The 23,758-nt window shown below is 34.7% G+C and overlaps 1 protein-coding gene across 1 annotated transcript in view; it reads left to right on the top strand.

Annotated features, from left to right (window-relative positions):
* Positions 1-2,719: 2,719 nt before the first annotated feature.
* Positions 2,720-23,758, top strand: part of MAP3K19 (mitogen-activated protein kinase kinase kinase 19) — a 63,861-nt gene continuing 42,822 nt past the window's right edge. The window contains exons 1-5 of the mRNA XM_031959998.1: positions 2,720-2,893; positions 4,142-4,333; positions 10,556-10,710; positions 14,597-14,712; positions 21,206-21,321. Coding sequence (XP_031815858.1) covers positions 2,720-2,893; positions 4,142-4,333; positions 10,556-10,710; positions 14,597-14,712; positions 21,206-21,321 — 753 coding nt within the window. The remainder of the gene's footprint in view (positions 2,894-4,141; positions 4,334-10,555; positions 10,711-14,596; positions 14,713-21,205; positions 21,322-23,758) is intronic.

The following is a 23,758-nucleotide window of genomic DNA, read 5'->3' as shown; positions in this document are numbered from 1 at the left end:
CAGATTGATGCACTCACTGGGTGTTCAGTAAATGTTAATGATTATAATGATTATGATTAAGTGACAGCAATCAACCAAATTTCTGCTTCTTTTTGAAGCAGAAGAAAGCAGTCAGGCATACTTCATAAACGTTCCCATTCTGGATTGCATTACATTAGAAGTGTTTAATTTAGCTCATCTAAAACATTGCATCACTTTGAATATAAGGAGAAAACTTGAAGGGAATGAGTTGATATTTTAAAATATGTTTACTTAGAAATTTAAGAAATAGAAAATCTATAGAGTTACAGATCCTTCTTTGTTGTGATGAAGGGAAAAGGTAAAAGGGAACAGAAAGTGGTTCTGACAATCAATTGATTGGAAAGCAAATTGAATTGTAAGCATGATTGGGGATAACACTCCATTAAGCTTGATTACATTCTTTGGCAGACAGAGTAAAACCTTGTTTTTTGTGTCAGTTCTGTTACTTACAATGTTAGTTTCACCTTCTACATAACGAAAATAACACATGCCTACCAGTGATGGCTCTCCCTCAACTTCTCTATTTCTATTACTGATACCATCATTCTGCCACTCATCTGGACTGAAGATGTTGGAGTCATCTTTAGCTCTCCTTCCTAATATATTCAGTCACAAATACTATTGATTTTTTAAACGTATTTCTCATTTCAATACCTTTTTCCTTTTCTTTTAATCATCTTTTTCGTCTGAGCCCTAATTACCTCAAACTTAGACAAATCAAATATTACTTAACCATACTTCTAGTCTCTAATGTCTTTCTCCTCTAAATCATTCTATAAATTGCTTCCAGGTTCATGTAGTTCATCCCCAAATACCTATTTCTCTAGAACTAATGGAGTCTGAATATAGATTGAAGCATACTATTTTCATTGTATGTGTGTGTTTGTATTTTCCTTTTGGTTTGTTTCTCCTTTCATAGCATGACTAATATGAAAACGTGTAATGCATAATTGCACATATATAACATATCAAATTGCTTACCACTTTAGGGAGGGGGGAGAAAAATTTGGAGTTCAAACAAATTTTTTAAATTAATGTTAAAAATTGTCTTCATGCATAAATTGGAAAAAATAAAATACCATTAAAAAAATCTATCTATTTCTTCTATGTAAAAGACTCCATCCTGTTATATAGGATTTTCCTCAATCTTGTCTTTTTTCTTGTCACCTAATCTATTTTATGCCACTCTAAACTGTTCTCTCCTACCTCCAAAAATGCTTTGCCTATGATATTCTTCTTCTTACTTTACCCTTGGGAGCCAACCAATCCAAGCTCTATTCATCCTTCAAGATTCTCTTCAAGTTCTACTTCATTCATGACATTTTACACAAGTTTTCCAACTTATATAGACTTCCTCTGTTATGTGAACTCCCTTAGCATTTATTGCTTCTCTAAATCATTACATCACTTAATCATACACTACCTTTCACTACTACTTAACTGTTTCATGTGCGCATGAAATCTTCCCAAATGGATTTCTAAACTCTTAGGAAGCAAGAACTGTCTCTCATTTCTTCTGTATCCTTTTTACCATTTAAATCTTCACTGTGTACCTGGATGGTGCTCAAAGAAGCCTCAATGAACAATTATGTGAGTGAATGAGTTAAATACATTTCATTTAAACATTTTGACCAAAATATATGGCTTTTTTTTTTTTTTTTAGAAAAGCAAACATCTGGAGAAATGGGACATTTTTAAATTAGAGGGGCACCACTTTGTCGGGGAGGAATTGATAATTTGGGATCAGAAGATTGTGAGTTAATTTTAATATTTTTTTCAGTTAATGAATATCCATTTTTCTGCTCTCATTCTGTTCTCTTCCAGTGAAACAAAAAAAAAAAAAATGAAAAAGAAAATCCTCACAACAAATATTCATGGTCAAGTGAAGTAAATTCTCTTTTTGCCATGATCAAAACTGTTTATTTTATTCTTTATTTTTAGTTCATCCCCTTTCTATTAGGAGGTGGTTTTAGGCTTTCATGTTTGGTCCTACACAATTGTGGTTTATCACTGAGCTAGTCAGAATTCCCAAATCTTTCAAAGTTCTGTTTATTTGTTTTTATATAATGGTAAGGTCATGTTGTAATTCTCCTGATTCTACTCACTTCACTCTGAATCAGCTCATAAAAGTCTCTTTCTGTTTGCTCTGCAATTGTTCAGTTTTATAGTTTTTGACATCATGTTCCATTACATTTATATATTGTAGTTTTGTTAGCGATTTCTCCATAGGTGGGTGTCCACTTAGTTTCATGGTTTGCTTCCATGAAAAGAGGTACTATAAATTTGTGGATATGGATCCTGATAAATGACAAATTCATAAATATAATTTCTAATAGATCTTTAAACAGAAGGCAACATGACATAAAGGACAGAGGGTCAGCTGTGGAGTTACAAAACCATAGGTTCAAATCCTAACTCTGACACTTACAAGTGTGACATTGGGCAAGTCTCTTAATTTTCACTTCCCTAGTCAGTGCTCTAGAGCTATGCCTTGTGGTTTAGTTGCCAAAACAAGATGTCAGGGATTTTCTCACATGGCTCTTCTCATATCAATGAAATCAAGGTTGGGGAAACAAGGTTTTCAAAAGTGAAAGTAGAAGCAGAAAATGATGCAACTTTTGTTTATCTGTTATTGTGATTATCTATATTGGGATATATTTAAGTTTTTTTCTTCTCCATACTTTATAACACTAGAAAGATGAATAAAAATAAGCTGATTCATGATTTCCTGGAGGGTATTTCAAGAGGTGATGTGGAACTCATCAGCAGCCATATTTCTAAAGTTCATTCCATTCTTGGAAACTTAGACTTTCAGCACCCCACAACTGGGAATACTGCTCTCATTACTGCTGCAGAAAGAAATTTAATAGAGGTAAAAAATTGAAATTTTCATATTTTTGTTACATGCATAGGAAGAAGAATCTTTTATTAGTGTGAATGGGATAATCATGGGAGTTCTGTTCAGCTCCCTTAGAGAAGGTGGGCTCAATGCATGTTCCACAGGAAGAAGCAGAGGTCATATTCAACATAACGGGAAGGATCCCAGCACAGCTGATCACTGGAGTGTCCCTTGTTATTCCTATGACCTACAAAATTCAAGGAATGAGATGTTTTAATGAGAAGATAATCACTTATCTTCTGGAATGGACATGCAGGATCATCTGGGGGTGGGGAAAGTGGGGTGGGAATACTAAAAAATGTCTTGATGCTATTCTCAAAAATCAGTTGTATCATCAGCCACCAATATAAAAGATATTTCCTTCACCTTAGCATCCTTAAAAAATTAAATAAAATACTATAATTAAAGATACTTTTCTCATGTTCCACAGAGAGGTTAAATATACTTTATCTATCTACTGTGAATGAATATGTAAGACTCTTTCCTCAGAATAGGTTTTGGTGGGAATGAATAGAAAAAAAATGTTTAAGCATATTGGGGCTCTGAGATAAAGAAATAAATAGGAGATGAGCAGGTAATCTGAAAAAAGAAGTTGTTTAGTTATCTTGAACTCTTGGTGATTCCATTTGGGGTTTTCTTGGCAAAGATATTGGAGTAGTTTGCTATTTCCTTTTTCCACTTTGCCCAGCTAGTAAGTTTGTGAGACTAGATTTAAACTTAGAAAGATAAGTCTTCCTGGTTTCAAGTCTTGTGCTCTATCCACCACACCACCTAGCTATTCCCTGAAAGAAGGAATGGAATTGAGGAGAGTCAATTGAACAAAAGGACTAAGAAAATTCTGTGATCCTAAAATCTGATCATTTCATTTTATTTAATATTGTAAGTTAAACAACAACAAATTTTGTAAGTTCATTTATTTTTGTATGTTTGACTTCTCAAAAGACAAAACCTCAAAAAGTTTTCTCTTTGTTATTAACATCAAATACTGCTATAAACATTAAATCTTCAAAATATAAAGAAAACTCCTAAAATGAGTCATATATTATGTTCTTTTGACCATTTAAAAAAGTTGGTATTAGTTATTGCCAATGTGTAACTAACCTTTCTTGGTTTGTATAAAATGGATTTTCCCCCTTTTATTCGGTCTTCTGTATGTTACTTAACATATTGTTGAAAATCAACAAATATTAGATGATAATTGTGTTTTTTAAATTGATGCAGGTTATTGAATTTCTTTTGGAAAAAGGAGCAGATGTAACACTCTGCAACTACTATAATCAGACAGCTGTCCACGTAGCTAACAATGCTGTCCAAAGACAACTTCTCCTGGCCATCAATGGAACTCGTGCTCCTTATTTGCGATTGCTACAAACTTCCTGGCAAGGTGACCTGCAGGAACTTCAGCACTTGCTGGTTAGTCAGAATGAAATTTGCTTGTGTATATTTCTTTTGTGGATAAATGCAATTCCTCTTCTTTAATGAGAAGAAGTAACTCCAAATATATAGCATCAGAAAAAAATATTAAAAAGAAAAAACAGAAAATAAACCGGGAGAGTGGAGTGAAATAGGGGAATAGAATAATAGAAAAACACAGAAGATCATTTCGATTTTCCCTTGCTGGTTGCTAGAAGATGTCATGCAAGACACATGGAAAGTGCCTGCTCTGAGGAAGAACTCTAGGGACTGACATAAACTTGCTCAAAGGTGTTCCCTTGTCATAATTGCCATTTGTATAATTGCTTTTTAGATCCCTTTGGACTAAATGCAATTATCTTCTTTATCCTAGAAGAGAGAGGCAGAAAGCAGGTGCCTAAAACAATATTTATTTTTGATTGAAGAAGGTATGGACAAATATTTTTTGATGGCCATCTTCATGGGCCTTCACTAAAGTTCTACTTCAGTGTTTCATCATGCAAGAAGATTACTCTGGATTTTTGAAATGTGGATCAGCAGAGTACAAGCTTTAATAGGACCATTAAAATAAGAGAGGCTTTGAGTATTGGCCCTTTGATAGATTATATAAGTCTTTTATAAGGTGCAGCCTATATAAGTTATTTGATAAAAACTGTATGTGAAAGAATTCTAAAATTACCCACCAAATAATATGAGATAGAAAAACAGCCGGTATTCATATAAGTGTTTACTAAATTACAACAAATGACATTACAAGGAAGTTTGTAGCAAAAATATTTCCAAGCCTCACTTATTTGGAGACAAAGATCAACATACACACATCTTTATATAGGGAGAAAGGGACAAGCATTTATTAAACACTTGCTGTGTACCAAGCACCATGCTAAGAGCTTTATAAGTCTTATTTAATCTTCACAACAACCCAATACTATTTGATATATGAGATGACTTTTTAAAATATATTGTATTTTCCTCCAGTTACATTTAAAAAGTTTTTAACATTTTTTAAAACATTCTAGATTCTCTTCTTTCCTCTTTCTCCATCCACCATAGTTGAGAAGACAGGCAATTTGATAGAGTTTATACAAGTATGTGTAGGAACTATTATTAGCCCTATTTTACAATTGAGAAAACCAAGGCAGGCAGAAGTTAAATGATTTGCCCAGGGTTACACAGCTGGTCAGCGTAAGGCCTTATTTGAATTCAGGACTTTCTGACTCCAGGCCCAGGATTCTTAATCTACAATGCCACATAATTATATAAAGTCTACTATAAAGTGCTTGTCACCAGAAATTTGGCTGTTAGGTCATTTAATTCATTAAAAATTTGTAAATTTTTAGAAATAGAAATTATATTTTCTATGCAAAAGTGACTAAACACAAATTTTTTGATCACAGGAATGGTTGAAACTAAATACTAGATCACAGAAGGACTATCATTTGTATTAGTGGAGTTGCCCCATCCCCAACTTGAATTGATGAAACTATTGATTCCTCTAAATACTGAAGTGGGAGAAATTTCTTCTCAAGTATTTAAGAAAACAATAGGATGTTTTTCATTAATAAGCTCAGGAATATTGAATATTCCTGAATCTTTCAGCTGCCTGTTTTCTTTTTGGTCTTTTTTTGATGATATCTTGTAAAAAAAAAAATACATAAATCAAGATATTTATTACTGATCTGAAAGCAAGTTTTCTTATTACTGATATGTACTCCCAGAGCAGGGGGTTCATAAACTTGTTTAAAGTACATATGTATGTACATCTATCTATCTATCTGTCTATAAATAACTATTTCAATATAATTAGTTGCCTTAGTAATCCTATATATTTCATTTTATGCATTTAAAATTATTATTCTGGGAAGGGGTCCATAGACTGTATCAGCCCACTAAAAGTGTCCATGACATAAAAAAAAAAAAACAAAAAAAAAACCTTAAGAACCCCTGATCTAGAGGTTGAAAAACTGGAAACAGAAAAACTTCTTTTGGCAGATATCTTAGGAATCAAAGTTCTTTTCATTCCTTTAGAGTTAAAGGGAATAATAGACATAGGAAAAGTTGAAGATCATACACATAGTCAGCTAACATATAGATCCAAATTCTTTTTTTTTTTTTTTTTACTATATACAAGGTCTTTTTTATTTTATTTTTTAAATTAAAATTGTTTTTAAAAAAATTTTTATTATAGCTTTTTACTTACAAGATATATGCATGAGTAATTTTTCAGCATTGACCCTTGCAAAACCTTCTGTTCCAACTTTTTCCCTCCTTCCCCCCATTCCCTCCCTTAGATGGCAGGTAGACCAATATATGTCAAATACATTAAAGTATATGTTAAATACAATATATGTATACATATCCATACAGTTATTTTGCTACACAAGAAAAATTGGACTTAGAAATAAGGTAAAAATAACCTGAGAAGGAAATCAAAAATGCAAGTGAACAAAAACAGAGCGAGTGGAAATGCTGTGTAGTTCACACTCATTTCCCAGAGTTCTTTCGCTGAGTGTAGCTGGTTCTCTTCATTATTAAACAAATGGAACTGATTTGGTTCATCTCATTGTTGAAGAAAGTCATGTCCATCAGGACTGATCATTATATACTATTGTTGTTGAAGTATATAATGATCTCCTGTTCTTGCTCATTTCACTCAGCATCAGTTCATGTAAAGTCTCTCCAGGCCTCTGTGAAATCATCCTGCTGGTCATTTCTTTTTTTTTTTATTTTTTTAATTATTTTTTTATTTTATTTTTTTATTTTATTTTATTTTTTTATTTTATTTTTATTTTTTTGTTTTTTTATTTATTTTTTTTAATTTATTTTTTATTTTATTTTTTTTTTATTTTTATTTTTTTTGGTCATTTCTTACAGAACAATAATATTCCATAACATTCATATACCACCACTTATTCAGCCATTCTCCAATTGATGGGCATCCATTCAATTTCCACAAATTCTTTTAACGTGATGAAATTTTATTGTATAGACAATTGTCCCTAAATTCAGTTCAATTCAGTTCAGTTGAATTCAATGCAATGCAATATAATAGAATTCAATTAAATTCAACCAATATTTTAAAATTACCTTGTTGTATTATACATTGTATATAACATTGTATATATTTTAAAAGTTTTTTTCAGTTTATTAATTGGTTATGCTAATTTTTTAATTTTTTCGTCTTTAAAATACTATTTGATATATGGGATGGCTTTTTAAAAAATATTGTATTTTCCTCCAGTTTCATTTAAAACAATTTTTAACATTTTTTTTTTAATTTTTGAGTTCCAGATTCTCTTCTTTCCTCCCTCTCCATCCACCATAGTTGAGAAGACAAATAATTTGATAGAGTTATATAAGTGTGTGATAATACAAAACATCCCCATAATATAGTAATGTAAAACATATCCATAATAGTTGTGTTGCAAAAGACAGCATAGACCCATCCAACAACAATAAAAGAAACTCAAGAAAAATAAAGTTTAAAAAAGTGTGCTTCAATTTATATTAAGGCACCATCAGTTCTTTCTTTGGTTATGAATAGCAATTTTCATCCTAAATCCATCAGAGTTGTTTTGGATAATTGTATTGCTGAGAATGGCTAAATCATTCACAGCTGATCATTTTACAATACAGCTGATACTTTGTACATAGTACATTCCACTTTGCATCAGCTCAGGGAGATTTTCCCAGGTTTTTCTGAGTATCCTGATCATTTTTTATAGTACAATAGTATTCTATCATAATCACATACCATAACTTGTTCAGCCATTTCCCAATTGATGGGAACCCATGGAATGGTTTTCTGGAAGGAAGAGAGGAAGATATATGGGGGAAAATATGATGATGTTAAAAAAAAGAAATCAATAAAAATGTATTTGAAAAAAGTATCTACTTTGTTAAAAGTGTCCCTGTGCAAGACTTTAGGAATACAAGGACAAAAACAAGGGCATTGCCTTCAAAGAAATTATATTCTCTTCACAGACATAATAGATAATAAAAGACAAATAAATACATACATATATATGTGTGTGTATATGAAATATCTATGCATATATATCTAATAGATATATTCTAATAACACACATATGCACACAAATTAATACAGACTTCAAAATGCAATTGCTACCAGGTGATTTTTGTTCTAGTGTTATTTGTTGTGAACGTTTGTTGTGCTATAAATCTAGGATGCTTTATCAGACAGTTTTCATCAATGAAAAATATCTAAATGATCTAGCATAGATCCCAATTTCTGTACTCATAGTAGGAGATAAGTAACTATCAGATAAATGTTGAATGAATCCTCTATAGAACAAATCTGTTTGCAACTCTTATATTGCTTCAAACTAATAATAACAAACCATTATATAAAGTAGCTTTTTCTCAAAGAATGAAAAAAAATAACTAATTCCCCCAGTACTTGTCTGAGATAATATAATCTTTATTCCCCCCCATGGGGAAGCCAAGACAGACATGTTTCATCTACATCTTCACTATTACAAAAAAAGTGGAGATCTGGGAACCATTCAGTAATTTTAGTCAACAAAGATATGCAAGCTAGATAAGTTGGTCCCAAAGTGAATTTCTAGTTCAGAATTAGCCAGATTGTCTTCTACCTTGATCCAGACAAATAATTAACGTATTTCCATTTGAACTTGTACTTGAATGGACTCATTGCTAAGTACAGATTGGGTGTTACATGCTATAAATATTGTTAAAGTCCTAATATCTAGTCTTTTCAATCTCAAAAATGAGTAATGGTTCTAGAAAGTGTCTACTTCTAAAAATGCATAATTAACAATAAAGTATTTTAGTATTTAATTGATAATAATAATATATCATAGAGAAAGTTCTTTAATGTAAACTACAATTCTTTTTTTTTCCTGAGGCAATTGGGGTTAAGTGACTTGCCCAGGATCAACAGCTAGGAAGTGTTAAATGTCTGAGGTCGGATTTGAATTCAGGTCCTCCTGACTTCAGGGCTGGTGCTCTATCCGCTGTGCCACCTCGCTTCCCCTAAACAACAATTCTTTAAAAGAAAATGCCTCATTCTGTTCTATCTAGACTAGGGCCCGTGGTCTGCAGTTAAAGGAATTCACTAACTACTATTGATAATCTCATCCTACTCACATTACCCATAACTTTTATCATTGCTGACCTGTTTATCCTCAAAACCTGGTCACATCCAACATATGTTTCATCTGTTCCTATTCCCTAGCTGTTGAGCACCAATGCAGGAAATCAAGAAACCAAGCTGATTTCAGTTGCTATAAATATATGATACTTAACTTCAATTGAATCTTTGTTCATATTTTGACAATTTTTTGTCTCTACTCATTGACTATCTACAATCATTTCTCAGAGTAATTTTTTTACACAATGTTTCCTCTCTTTTCAAGCCCCTAATTGCAACCTTCCAATCCCATCTCCAAACCCATCCTTGACTCTATTACAATATCCTAGAATTTGAGAGTTAGATGGCCCTGGAGCATATAGATTCATTCCATGCAGAGCTTGGTTTAGCTTCATTGCTTCTTGTCCTAGATCTCCCCTTCCAATATCTTGACTGTTGACTGTGTGATCTAAGAATGAATCAAAGGAGAGGATGGAACTAAGTGATGGGTGATGAGACTCCAAAAGGGGAGCTTGAAGAATAGCCAAGATAAATTTTGCTATCTCTTTGTGAAGTTGATCTGTGCAAGTAAGGAGGAGGGATAGGATGATTGATACAGGAAGATAGCAGAGCCAAAGAAAAGCTTTTTTAAAACAATGGTGATTTCAATGTGTTTTAAAGAAGATAGAAAGGAGAGATTGAAGATGCCTTCTAGATGAAAATATGGATTAAGTAATTAGGTAATTAAGTAATTAGGGAAGATCTATTGATCGAGAACATCAACAAAGGATTAGCTTTCAAGGACAAGTATTTTTCAAGTCCCTTTTACATTCAAGTCATCCTGCTATGTCTGCAGTTACAAAAACGATAACAAAAAAGTTTCTGCCCTTAGAAATTTACATTATCCTGATGGGTTACCAGAGCCTACATCATCAGACAAGACACCATTTCCTTTAAAATGTGAAGAATGGAGGACAGATGTTAAGAGAAAAATATATTGAAGTCAATATAAAAAATAGAATCTATCCAAGAAAGCAGTCAGCATATGAATGAACAAGGAGGGAGAATAAGAATGGCAAAAAAATTTGAAAGCTTTTTCTTTTCTTAAGGCATCAGAAAAATCCCTGGATATAAATTTCCCAAATCAACATGGATTGACTCCTCTGATGCTGGCAGTGAGAGATGTTGACCTTTTTGAAAGCCTTGATATGTTAACAGAGTACAGACCCATTGAACTTCTTTCAGAACTTCTCAAGCATAATGCGTGAGTATGAGTGTTACTAATTAAATGCTAAAGAAGCTAAAGAATGATTAATTACTGAAATGATTTGTAAATTTAGAAGCATTCAATTGTTTATATTAAATAAAGAAAACCATTTCTTCATGTCAATGTGGTATTAAGAGACAGAAAGAACTTTCAATTTTGTTCAATCCTTCCATTTTATGGATGGGGAAACTGAAATTAGCAATAATTGAGTGACTTGCCTAAGATCACACAGGTAGTAAGTGATAGAGATAGGATTTGAAACCAGGCTGTGATTTATCCAGTGGGATTTCAGGGATGGAGAGATGGTACAATGAATAGATTGTGAAGAAGATGCTAGTTCAAATCTAGCTTCAGATACTTAACTGTCTGTGTGATACTGGGCAAGTCACTTAATCACTTTGTGCCTCAGTTTCCCCAGCTGTAAAAATGGGGATGATTGCAATAGCATTTATCTCCCAGGTAATAAATAAATGTTTACTTATTACAATGTTTATTTACTGACTACCTCCTAGGGTGATTGTGAGGATAAAATGAGACAATGTTTATAAAACATTTTGCAAACTTTCAAGCACTCTATAAAGCTATTGTTTATTATTATTATTACCATATTCTTTCTCCAGCATGCTAGTTATTACATATATCTGAAGTTTAGCTATGAAATTTCTATCACTTTTCATTATTATTGTGGGATACAAACGATTTGCAATTTTTGCAACTTTCAGCTTGCCACTAATTAAGGGATGTTGTTGAATTGTCCAAACTTTAATTCCCTTACATTTAAGAATTAAAATATGCTTTTAGAAGGGTTACTGCACAAAACTAAAGAATAATAGGATAGTGCAATTATAAAACTTTGAGAATCACCAGAATATTAAATAACCTCTCTTAAGTCCATTCAACAAGCAAATTTTCAGCATCCATGATGTATCAGGCACACCTCTAGATTCTGGGGATACTAAGACAAAAATGAAAGTTCTTTTTGTTGTTGTTCTTTATCCTGCGTTTCCTGCCCTCAGACAATTGGCAACACAAATTTCTTTTTGAAATTATGCTAATTTGTTTCTAACTCCTGTTGTCTCAAAGCAAAAAAGCATAAATTTCCTACTGTAAAATTTGAGACCCTCCACAATCAAGTCTATTTCATACCATTCATCTTTTTTGATAAAATAACAGATTCAGAATTCATCCCTTCTCCCCATCTTTCAAGTCTTTACATTCAGCCCCAGCTGGATTACTAGCTGATTCTTTCATCTTCTACCTCTGCTTATCCATACAATGCCCAGTGCCTAAAATGCCCCCCAATTTTTGCTTTCACATTCTGATCTTCTTTCAAGCCCCAGTTCAGTTTCTACTTTTTTACTTGAAGCTTTTTCAGATCTTCCCCATTTGTTAGTTCTCTCTCCCTAATCAGTTTAACTTTTATTTTCCTCTTTCTGTACTTGCTGTGTTCCCCAGTTGGATGCAAGCTCCTTGTAGCCAGGGATGATATTTTTAGAACCTACTATAATAGCTTAATGGATGTACATTAAGTAATCTGTCTGTCCCTATGCCACAAATGGAAGAATGGAGTCATCAGCTTCAATGTCCATCCCTCCCTTCACTTCTTCCTTGTGAAGTGTCTCGCTCCTTTCAAGGTAGAACTCGGGTACCACCTCTTCCAGTTAACCTTCCCTGATCTCCCGAGCTTCATGGAGCCCTCTTCCTTCAAGTTGCACCCAACTCATTAAGACCTCTTTCTTTTGCTACTATTTACATAGTGCCTATTGTGTGCCAGGCACTTTACTAAGACTTTACAAATATTATTTCATTCAATCCTCACAACAACACTGGAAGAAAGATGCTATTTTACAGATGAGGAAAGTAAGGTAAAGAGAGGTTAAATGACTAACCCCCCAGAACTGGGAAGTGTACGAAACTGGATTTGAATCCAGCCCTCCCTGCTTCCAAGTTTAGTGCTCAATCCATTGGACCACCAAGTTACACTAATCTCTATTAGAGTTGTTTGTATACAAGTCTGCTCTCTCCTCCTTGAGGGCAAAGAACTGGCCTTCTTCGGACTTCCCTTCTCCCTGCCCATACACAGGGCCTTGTATGTAGTATGTACTTTAAAAATGTTTGAAAAACATTTGAAAAAAAGCTTTGTTAAATTGAATAATTGAATGACTAGTTCACTGTTGAGGGCTCATTTGAAATGTCAGTAGTTATACAGCTAACAAGAGTACTGTGCAATTTTTCTAGACAGCTGAACAACAATTTTAAAAATCAGTTCATTGTTTGAGAGAATAAAGTGGCAGTATAAGTATCACTACTCCCATTTTACAGTTATGCATCTGAATATACAATGTAGAATTGGATTTAACTCTTCTGAAGTTTAAACCTGGACAGGATGATAGGATAATTGGGGTCAAGTGACTTGCCCAGGGTCACACAGCCAGGAAGTGTTAAGTGTCTAAGGCTAGATTTGAACTCAGGTTCTCCTGACTCCAGGGCTGGTGCTGTAGCCACTATGCAATCCAGCTGCACCCCTCCCCTCCTTTTAAAGAATGTTTTAAAATAGTTCTAGTGTGCAAAATACCTGAGGAAAAAAGGGTGATAGAAGGTTAGCTAAGTAGACTAGACCCAGGCTGGAGAATGCTCTGCATATTAGGAGAAGAAATTTGTACTATATCTGATAAGAACTGAGAAATTTTTTTAAGTGCTTGAGAAAGGGAATGATGAAATCAAAGCTGTAAACTAGAAAGATAAATCTGGCAACAATGAGTCAGATAGATAGGAAATAGAGAACTGAGGTAAAGAGAGTGGTTAGGAGGCTACTAGTTCCAGAGGAGACTACTGAGGTAGACTACTGAAGTAGAAATGGTAAGAAGGAGGTATATATGGTAAGTATTACAGAGATATAATTAATAGTTCTTAGGAATTGAATGGATGTGGTGCTGTAGAAAGAAGGCAACGGTGACTTGGATGCCTTTATCAGAAAGAGGTAAGTCTGGAAAAGGAATGATTTTCTTTGCTTTTTTTTTTTTTTTTTTTTTTTTAACTAAAGCTTTTTATTTTTCAAAACATATGTGTGGACAATTCTTCAACATTAGTCCTTGCAAAACCTTGTGTTCCAATTCCCTACCCCTTACTTTATGCTCTCCCCTAGATGGCAAGTAGTCCAATATATGTTAAACATGATAGAAATATGTTAAATCCAATATATGCATACATATTTATAGAATTATTGTGCTGCACAAGAAAAATCAAATCAAAACAATAAAAAAAGAGAGAAGCAAAATAAAATGCAATCAAACAACAACAAAAAGAGTGAAAATGCTATGTTGTGAACCACATTCAGTTCCCACAGTTCTTTCTCTGAGTGTAGCCGATTCTCTTCATCACTGAACAATTGGAACTGGTTTGAATCATCTCATTGTTGAAGAGAGCCTTGTCCATCAGAATTGATCATTGTATAATCTTCTTGTTGCCGTGTACTGTGATCTCCTGGTTCTGCTCCTTTCACTTAGCATCAGTTCATGTAAGTCTCTCCAGGTCTCTTTGAAATCATCCTGCTGATTGTTTCTTACAGAACAATAATATTCCATAACATTCATACACCATGATTTATTCAGCCATTCTCCAATTGATGGGCATCTACTCAGTTTCCAGTTTCTAGCCACTACAAAAAGGGCTGCCACAAACATTTTTGCACATGTGGGTCCCTTTCCCAAAAGGAATGATTTTCAAAGGAAATATAATTCAATACTATTAGTACTCTGAAAAGTATATTTTGAAATGCTTTATTATTTTTGGCAACTTGAAGTTGTCCTGTAAAAAATAACTCTGGAATAACTTTCTTTCATTAGAATTAACTGAATAATCTTTGGGGTTTTTCTCTCTCTAGAGATCCCAAGCTCTGTGATGTCAATGGAAAATCAGCAATGCATTATGTATCACAAATAAGAAGTTCAAAGAAGCAGCAATTACTAGACATACTGATGAATTCTTTACCCAGACCAGGTAAGCATTCTCTTTTATGTTAACTTAAAAAAAGAAATCTGTTTTAAAATTTTATGAACTTATTTTAGTACATCAAATAATACCAATGGATTTTTATTGAATATCTATTATATGCCAGATGTTGTAGTGAGTTGTGATAAATACAGAAAAACACAGATATCATTCTTTTTTGGGGGGCAATAACATTGGAGAGACAACAAATAAATATGAAGAATGGCATTTACAGCTTTTGGAGCACAGTTTGCCCCCACTTTGGAAACTGGTGCATCTGCTGAGTTCTTTATCATTTCTTTATCTCTGAATTCTTTGACTAATGAAGTTCAGACATTGAAAGCTTATTCTGCCCATATCCTGACCTCTAGCCTTGAAGAGAATCTAATACCGGGGTCAGTTTTGCAAGGAGGAAGAGATTTTCCTTATAATCTAGGCAAAAGCAAACGCAGCTGCAACAAGGCCAAACTAAAGCTCCGAGGTTCTGTATTCTCCTAGCAGTGCTAGACAAGACCTGAATGTCACAGGGTAGTTGGTAGTTGCTGAGCAAACTATACAGTACTGGTCTGCTTAAAAAGAAGGAAAGCTCTCTGCGGGTAAGTCATCTGAGAAGACTTCATCAAAGACCAGGAACATGAGTTAGACCTTTGAGGATGGGCAGGGAGGAAGGAGGCCATTTACATATTGGGGAATGATCAGAAGAGAAGCAGTGTGTGATGGGACAGCCCTGAAGGCAAGGGTCAGGAATCTTGTGTCCAAGCTCTAGTTTTCTTGGATGCTTTGCTTTGTGTCTTAAGCTTCCCTGTTAGCATAATAACTCTTAATGGATGGATTGTTTTTCCCCCTTCGGTCTTTCAGCCTATTCCTTGACTTTGGGCTTCACATTGAGATTGAGTTCTGTGTCCTTCTGAGGGGAAAGTCTGACCATCTGAATTCTTTTTTGACTGATTTCACAGCTTGGGCTGGGGACCTTCTAGCGTTCTATGCTCCCAAAGTGATGCAATCCAGAGCAAAATCTACTCACTGCCTTCTTGTTTTCAACTCTGCAAGTTTTTGATTCAGTTTTGGGTCTGGCAGCTTGTTCCTGGTTATTAGTTTTAGTAGACTGCTACTGGGCTTAACCCCTGTTGGATAGGTTCAGAACAGCTGAACTGTAGGCTCTCTTTAACTCTGGGATCCCTGCCCTGATTATTCCACTGCAGGATTCATCCTGAACAGGAATATAAAACTGAGTCCCTGCTCTGTTTCTGGGGTCAGAATCACATAGTCACTCTGTTTCTTAACTTGTGTTTTTGCTCAATGTACAGTTAAAATCAGTGACTCTTTTCCTCACTCCTTTGATATAAGTCCCTTCTTCAGTCTACCTTAAGTATATGGCGTGGAGTTAGATAGTAGGTGACAGAACTGTCTGATGGCCTATGTTCTTGAATCCTACACAAAGTTCAGGAATCCCTTGGACTCTCTCCTGCATGATACTTCTGGCCAGATCTCAGACTCCCTCTGTTTCTCTTTATAGTTTGCTCAAGGCTGGAAAAATGATTCATTGTGACTTTTTCTTAGACTTTTCAAATAGAATTTATTTGTTCTGATACATTTTCTAGATCTCTGTAGAGTAAGTGTGATGAAGGACCTAGGTTGTACTCTTTGCTACTCCACCATCTTGACCTAACCCTATATTTTTGTCAAAGTCTTCTGCATCTATAGATTTATGATTTTAAAACTTTAATTATTATTTTCAAACAGCATGATAATAGTTTCCTCAATGCCAAATTATCCCTACAATATTGTCAATAAATTCAACTTTATACTAATAATTTAATTTGGGCATATATTGTTCTAGCTTCTTATGACATTGTCTGAAGTTCTCTGATTTATTTTTCCATGACTTTGTGATAGCAATAGTATTTGACTCCTAGAAGGAATTTGGTGAAGTTCCTTCTTTCTCAATTTTTGAAAACTGTTTATTTGTGTATCATAGGTATTATTTTGTTTTTATGCATTTTTTCAAATTCAATTGTAAATCTAGTTCAGGTGTTGTTTCCCTCCTTGCTCACTCCATTCTCTCCCCCCATCTTTATGAGAGTGTAGGATAATAGGACAAACTACCCAGGACTAGCAGTATCTGAGAAGATGAGTCTCTCTGTTTTGCTCCAATTTCTTAGACCCTTCAGCAACTCCTCTTTACATTTAGGTTCCTCTGACCCACATTTCCAAGTTCCTATGATAATCTTCCTCTTGCTGAAGTGCTTTGTGTATAGATCACTGATAACAAACTTTTTGAAGTTCTTTTAGAGATCTTATTCTCTGCACACCATGGATGATGGGAGTTGGGAGGCTAACAGGAATGGGTTTTTATGTAAAAGTCTGTTTTTACCTAGAGTTTGTTGGAATAAAGGTGAAGATTGTTTAAATTGATAATTTTTATTATTCCCTTTGCTTGCATAAAGTTTTGCTGTGAGAGTTCTGTATAAATAGGATTTTATTTTATATTTTAAAACAAGCCACTGCAACAGAGAGGGAAAATAATTATCTTTATTCAAAGCAAAAGAAAAGTCCAGCAAGAGGAAGAACTACCCCCATTAGACTAATTATTTTAGAAAAAGAACACCCTTGATAGTCTGCCTGTTTTTTATATTTTCAATTCAATAAACATTTTTAAAGTGTCTACTGAGTGCCAGGTACTTAGTAAGTGGAAAAAGCTGGGAAGTACAGATCCTGCCCTCTATAAAGAAAAGCTTTGAGAAGAATTTGGTGCTTTACCTTCCTGTTCTCTAATTATATGGGAGATTCCATTAGCTAAATTGTCTGTGACCGGAAGCAGAATGGTCTCCTTTAAATTTCTGTATCCTAGAGCAAAGCCCTATTTGCCTTTTCTTAGTTCCAGCTCTATTTTCCATCCTTTAAGATGTGGCGTTTCTTACTTCTTTCATACCTCCCATAATTTCCCTAGCCCCCTCTGATCTTGCTATTTTTTAAGTCCTGACGAGAGGAGCCTGAAACTAAGAAAGTCTCCTTAAATTTTGGCCTCTGTAAAAGACCCCACCCGAGGGAAACAAGATTAAACAGCTTCATTCTGTTAACCTGAGAGAGGGCATCACTCCCATTGATAACACTCACTACTGGAATAGATTAGCTTCAAAGGATAAAACAGTCAACAAATATAGCAACCTAGTCTTTGACAAACCCAAAGACCTCAGCTTTTGGGATAAGAACTTACTGTTTGATAAAAATTGCTGGGAAAATTGGAAACTAATATGGCAGAAACTAGGCATTGATCCATACTTAACACCGTATACACCAAGATAAGGTCAAAATGGGTTCATGACCTAGGCATAAAGAATGAAATCATTAATAAATTAGAGGAACACAGGATAGTTTACCTCTCAGACCTGTGGAAGGGGAAGGTCTTTATGACCAAAGAAGAGCTAGAGATCATTACTGATCACAAAATAGAAAATTTCGATTATACCAAACTGAAAAGTTTTTGTACAAACAAAACTAATGCAGACAAGATTAGAAGGGAAGCAATAAACTGGGAAAATATTTTTACAGTCAAAGGTTCTGATAAAGGCCTCATTTCCAAAATATATAGAGAATATTAACTCTAATTTATAAAAAATCAAGCCATTCTCCAATTGAAAAATGGTCAAAGGATATGAACAGACAATTCTCAGATGAAGAAATTGAAACTATTTCTAGTCATATGAAAAGATGCTCCAAGTCATTATTAATCAGAGAAATGCAAATTAAGACAACTCTAAGATACTACTACACACCTGTCAGATTGGCTAAGATGACAGGAAAAAATAATGATGATTGTTGGAGGGGATGCGGGAAAACTGGGACATTGATGCATTGGTGGTGGAGTTGTGAACGAATCCAACCATTCTGGAGAGTAGTTTGGAATTATGCTCAAAAAGTTATCAAACTGTGCATACCCTTTGATCCAGCAGTGTTACTACTGGGCTTATATCCCAAAGAGATTATAAAGAAGGGAAAGGGACCCTGTATGTGCACGAATGTTTGTGGCAGCCCTTTTTGTAGTGGCTAGAAACTGGAAACTGAGTGGATGCCCATCAGTTGGAGAATGGCTGAATAAATTGTGGTACATGAATATTATGGAATATTACTGTTCTGTAAGAAATGACCAACAGGATGATTTCAGAAAGGCCTGGAGGGACTTACACGAACTGATGCTGAGTGAAATGAGCAGGACCAGGAGATCATTATATACTTCAACAACAATACTATATGATGACCAGTTCTGATGGACCAGGCCATCCTCAGCAACGAGATCAACCAAATCATTTCCAATGGAGCAGTAATGAACTGAACCAACTATGCCCAGAGAAAGAACTTTGGGAGATGACTAAAAACCATTGCATTGAATTCCCAATCCCTGTATTTATGCCTGCCTGCATTTTTGATTTCCTTCACAAGCTAATTGTACAATATTTCAGAATCTGATTCTTTTTGTACAGCAAAATAACGTTTTGGTCATGTATACTTATTGTGTATCTAATTTATATTTTAATGTACTTAACATCTACTGGTCATCCTGCCATCTGGGGGAGGGGGTGGGGGGGTAAGAGGTGAAAAAATAGAACAAGAGGTTTGGCAATTGTTAATGCTGTAAAGTTACCCATGCATATATCCTGTAAATAAAAGGCTATTAAAAAAAAAAAAAAAAGATAACACTCACTACTGATTAAGCTCCCTATTGAGGGACACTCATTCAATTCCAAGATTCCCTATTCTGATTCTAGCTCAAACTGCACCCAGGCCCCATCAAGAGCTGCTAGCCTCAGCTTTTATTATAAAATGAGCCAACTCGGGGCTCAGTCCTTGCAGAGGACCTAACATGCCAAGGAACCTCTCCCTGGCATAGCAGCCACCCTCTGCCTGCTGAAATGATATTCTCTTTCAGCGTTACCCCCTCTTTATCTTTCTCACCTATTTCTCAAACAAGACTTTATACTTCTCTGTTGGAATTTCTCTGCTAGAAACTCTCTTTCTGCCAGGACTCCTCCACTAGAAACTTTATACTTCTCTTTCAGGACCTTGCCACCAAGGAATTCGGCCTTTCTGTGGGAGCATAGCAAAGGCTGACTTTCCAATGCCAATAATACACTTCTTTTACCAGTCTAGCTTTTCGGGTTTGTAAATTCCTTTACAAAGGACCTCTGCATCGCCAAAAGGGGGTTCCTACAACTCCCTGCCCTATGCCGAATCCCAAGGGGATTTAGGGGAGCCAACCCTCTTCATTTGGTTCCCTGAACCCCAAACCTGTCACTCAAATCTCATCCTTTGGTTCCTTAATCGGGAACCTGGAAATCTAGACCTCATCTCTCCTATAACACTTATAGTTAATAGCACTTTTTTACTTTAGCACTTAATTACACTTTCTCTCTCTCTCTCTCTCTCTCTCTCTCTCTTTCTCTCTCTCTCTCTCTCTCTCTCTCATTCTTTTTATTATAGCTTTTTATTTACAAGATATATGCATGGGTAATTTTTCAGCATTGACAGTTGCCAAACCTTTTGTTCCAACTTTTCCCCTCTTTCCCCCCCTCCAAGATGGCAGATTGACCAATACATGTTAAATATGTTAAAGTATAAATTAAATACAATATCAGTATACATGTCCATACAGTGATTTTGCTGCACAAGAAGAATCGGACTCTGAAATGTTGTACTATTAGCCTGTGAAGGAAATCAAAAATGCAGGCAGGCAAAAATATAGGGATTGGGAATTCAATGTAATGGTTCTTACACATCTCCCAGAGTTCTTTCGCTGGGTGTAGCTGGTTCAGTTCATTACTGCTCTATTGGAACTGATTTGGTTCATCTCATTGCTGAGGATCAGAATTGATCATCATATAGTATTGTTGTTGAAGTATATAATGATCTCCTGGTCCTGCTCATTTCACTCAGCATCAGTTCATGTAAGTCTCTCCAGGCCTTTCTAAAATCATCCTGCTGGTCATTTCTTACAGAACAATAATATTCCATAATATTTAATTACGCTTTCTCTTGAACGATCATCTAATTATTTGAAGTTTATTTATCCTGTCTCTTTAACTGATTGTAAATTACTTGCTGGCAAAAAACAACAACAACAACAACAAAAAAACGTATATTCCATTTTAGCTGTGTTTCTTTCCTCAAAGACCTTCATATAGAACAGGAGTCATAACTTGATGTGCAAGAACTAATTTTTTTAGGTGACATAGTAAATAGAGAGCTGAGCTTGGATTTAGGGAGAGCAGGGTTTGAGGGAAACCTGCCCCTGTTTTAGTGAATCCTGGCATATGGTTGCTACAGATCCTTCAAGCTCCTAGACTTGTTAATCACCCTTCAAGAAGGACTATGGGAAAATGGTGTTGATTTAACTGTAAGAAATGCCTCCTATGAGGCTGTTAGAGACATTGAACATTTTTTAAATAAAACATTAAAAATAAATAAAAATTTAAAATGTTAATGTTGTTTTTTTGTTTTTTGGCAGAACAATATCCTGAATCCTTGCTTGACATTTGTTACTATGCAGATCCTTCTGAATCTGAAATACTGATGACTGCCAAAAGCCAAAACATCATCTTGCAAAGCATTAGCAGCAGCGAGGTAGGGTGTTGAACCAAAAAAAAATCCATAATTGAGCTAATTTAAAATGTATATAGAAAAGCACATTGGAGATTGGATCCCAAAGCTGAATACATAAGGAAAGGCTCCTAACAATTCAGCAGAGGAGAAACTAATCTGAGCTACAATTAAAACACTTGGAAAGAAATCAAAGCTTTTGGGGTTCAGTTCCAGATCATTAATTATTGTTTGTTTTAATAAGTCAAATCTCTATGCCTAAAAATTCATATGGTCCATTTTCCAAGTGAGGATGCTGAATCAAATGAATGTTAAAGAATAATAATGTAGTGTCTCGGTGTGCTATTATGAAAATAGTACAATAAACATTCTCAAATTGTCAGTCATAAAATTCAACCTGGCCATTATGGAGTTATCAGCTTTCAGTTCCTTCCCCGTCATTCCCTACCCAAAATTTCAGGCATAAATGGCTCTCTGGTATTTACCTTCTCCCAAATGCATCTTCTATAATTTCTCTCTGTACTAGGAGGGCTGACTAATTGGAACAGACCAGTTGGGTCCTGGGAGGCAGCTACTCCCACACTGTTGTTCCTTCTTCATTCTGGAAGAAGACATAACATCAGGAAGGGGTTTTCTTGACTTGCAAGTGAATTGAATTTTAGTAAGGCAGAGCAGGTGCGAGGTCATTAGTTTCACTCTCTCCTCCAGGGTCTCTGAAGCAAGACAGACTGGTGATGGCCTCAAGATACAGTGGGAGACCCTGGCCTTTTGGATCTAAGGTTTTATCTAGGTCTTAATTCGCTGAGGCAACTCCCAGTGAGTGATTAAAGATGGCCCAGTTTACCTTCTCAAAAGAATTAGTCTGGATCAGAAAAACTCTCAGTTTCTGCTATTTTTGATTTCTTGAAATATAGTTGTGGTTAACTAGGTTAGATAAAGCCCATTGGGATTCAAATGAAACTACTCTAGGCCTTTTTAAATCCAAATCACTGTCTCTCATTAATTGGCCAACAGTAGGTTTCTGCCCAAATCTCGAGCTCATTTTGAGGGATGACTGTGAGTATAAACAGCAATTGTTTTTGTTCTGGCTCAGTAGGGACCATTGATGCTGGGCTCCCGAAGTAGTAGGAAATCTTGGCCTTTTTAAGCTAGAGTCTTTCCCAGGCTTCAGTTTGTCTGTGCCCAGTGATTAAAGGCTAGGTACAAACTGAAGTAAAAGATGACCTAGTTTGCCTTCACAAAAGAATTCTTCTAGGAGAGGAATACCCCCAGAATTTCTGGCCGGGATTTGACCAAAAAGAAAAAAAAAATTACAGCTTATTCTTTAAACATTTTAACACTTAAAAGAATATATTCACAAAGCATTTAAAAGCTTTTAAGTAGCTTGTGTGAGTCTGAGTCCTGTAAATTAGATTGCTTTACCAGATTTTCTTTTGTAAATACTAATAATTATATTTCAAAGTAGTAGTTTTTGGTCTCATTTTTGGGCACAACATTTCATAGTAGACAGTAAAATATGTATGATTTCATTTTTTCAGTATTGCTCTAAGGGGAAATGAAAGTCATGCATGGGTATCAAATGATCAAATAAAAACACATTTACTTTTCCAAAAGGTTCATCTGACAAAAAGCTGACCTGGTAAGGTCACAAAATTTGCATCTAAAAGGAAGCCTTTGATCCCATGACAATCCTTTTAAATGCTTAGAACCTCAAATTAAGGTCTAAATCATTAAAACATTTAGGATAAAAATTTTACCATTAAATTACCATAATCCAATGAAAATGTAGATTTACTAAGGTTAAATGAATTACTGATGAAGGCCATAGGTTAAGAGTTTGCCAGATAATGGCAGACTTTTTAAAGTATAGTGAAAGGACAAGGTAGCAGTTTGAGGGTATATGGAACAGAAGGAATTAGAATCAAGAGATTGAGGTCCTAGCTGCAGTCTATTCACTAACATTTTGACCTTCATCAAACCTAATCTTTCACAAGGATATTGTGAGGATCAAATTAAATAATAGATATAAAATGTTTTTAAAATAAATACATAATATTATTACAATTAAATCCTTATAATTAAAAGACTATTTTTTTTTTTAATTTCAGGATACATTGAATGTTATTTCTCTATACTTTATGACATAATTAAATTAATGAATAAATTAAATTAATGAATTTCATTTTAGAATCAGAGAAGTTGGGAATTTCTGATATAGAATGGACCTTAGGGGGTTTTCTAGTCTTACTCATACTTGTATAAGTATGAAAAACCTACAACATCTTCCATAACCTTTGCTTAATGACTGTCTCTAGAGATGGCTTGTTTTTCTTTTGCATGGCTGTGTCTGTTAGGAAATTTTTCCTTTTAGTAGCCCTAAATTTGTCTTTTTTTTTTTTCATTGTGGGTATTCTCCTTCTATTAAGACAGATTTCAATCCCTTAGTTGATGGTCTTGCTTT

The sequence above is a fragment of the Sarcophilus harrisii genome, chromosome 3, assembly GCF_902635505.1.
Source record: "Sarcophilus harrisii chromosome 3, mSarHar1.11, whole genome shotgun sequence".
Classification (NCBI taxonomy): domain Eukaryota; kingdom Metazoa; phylum Chordata; class Mammalia; order Dasyuromorphia; family Dasyuridae; genus Sarcophilus; species Sarcophilus harrisii.
The sequence above is the reverse complement of the archived record's forward strand: the minus strand, read 5'-3'. Positions and strand labels throughout refer to the sequence as shown.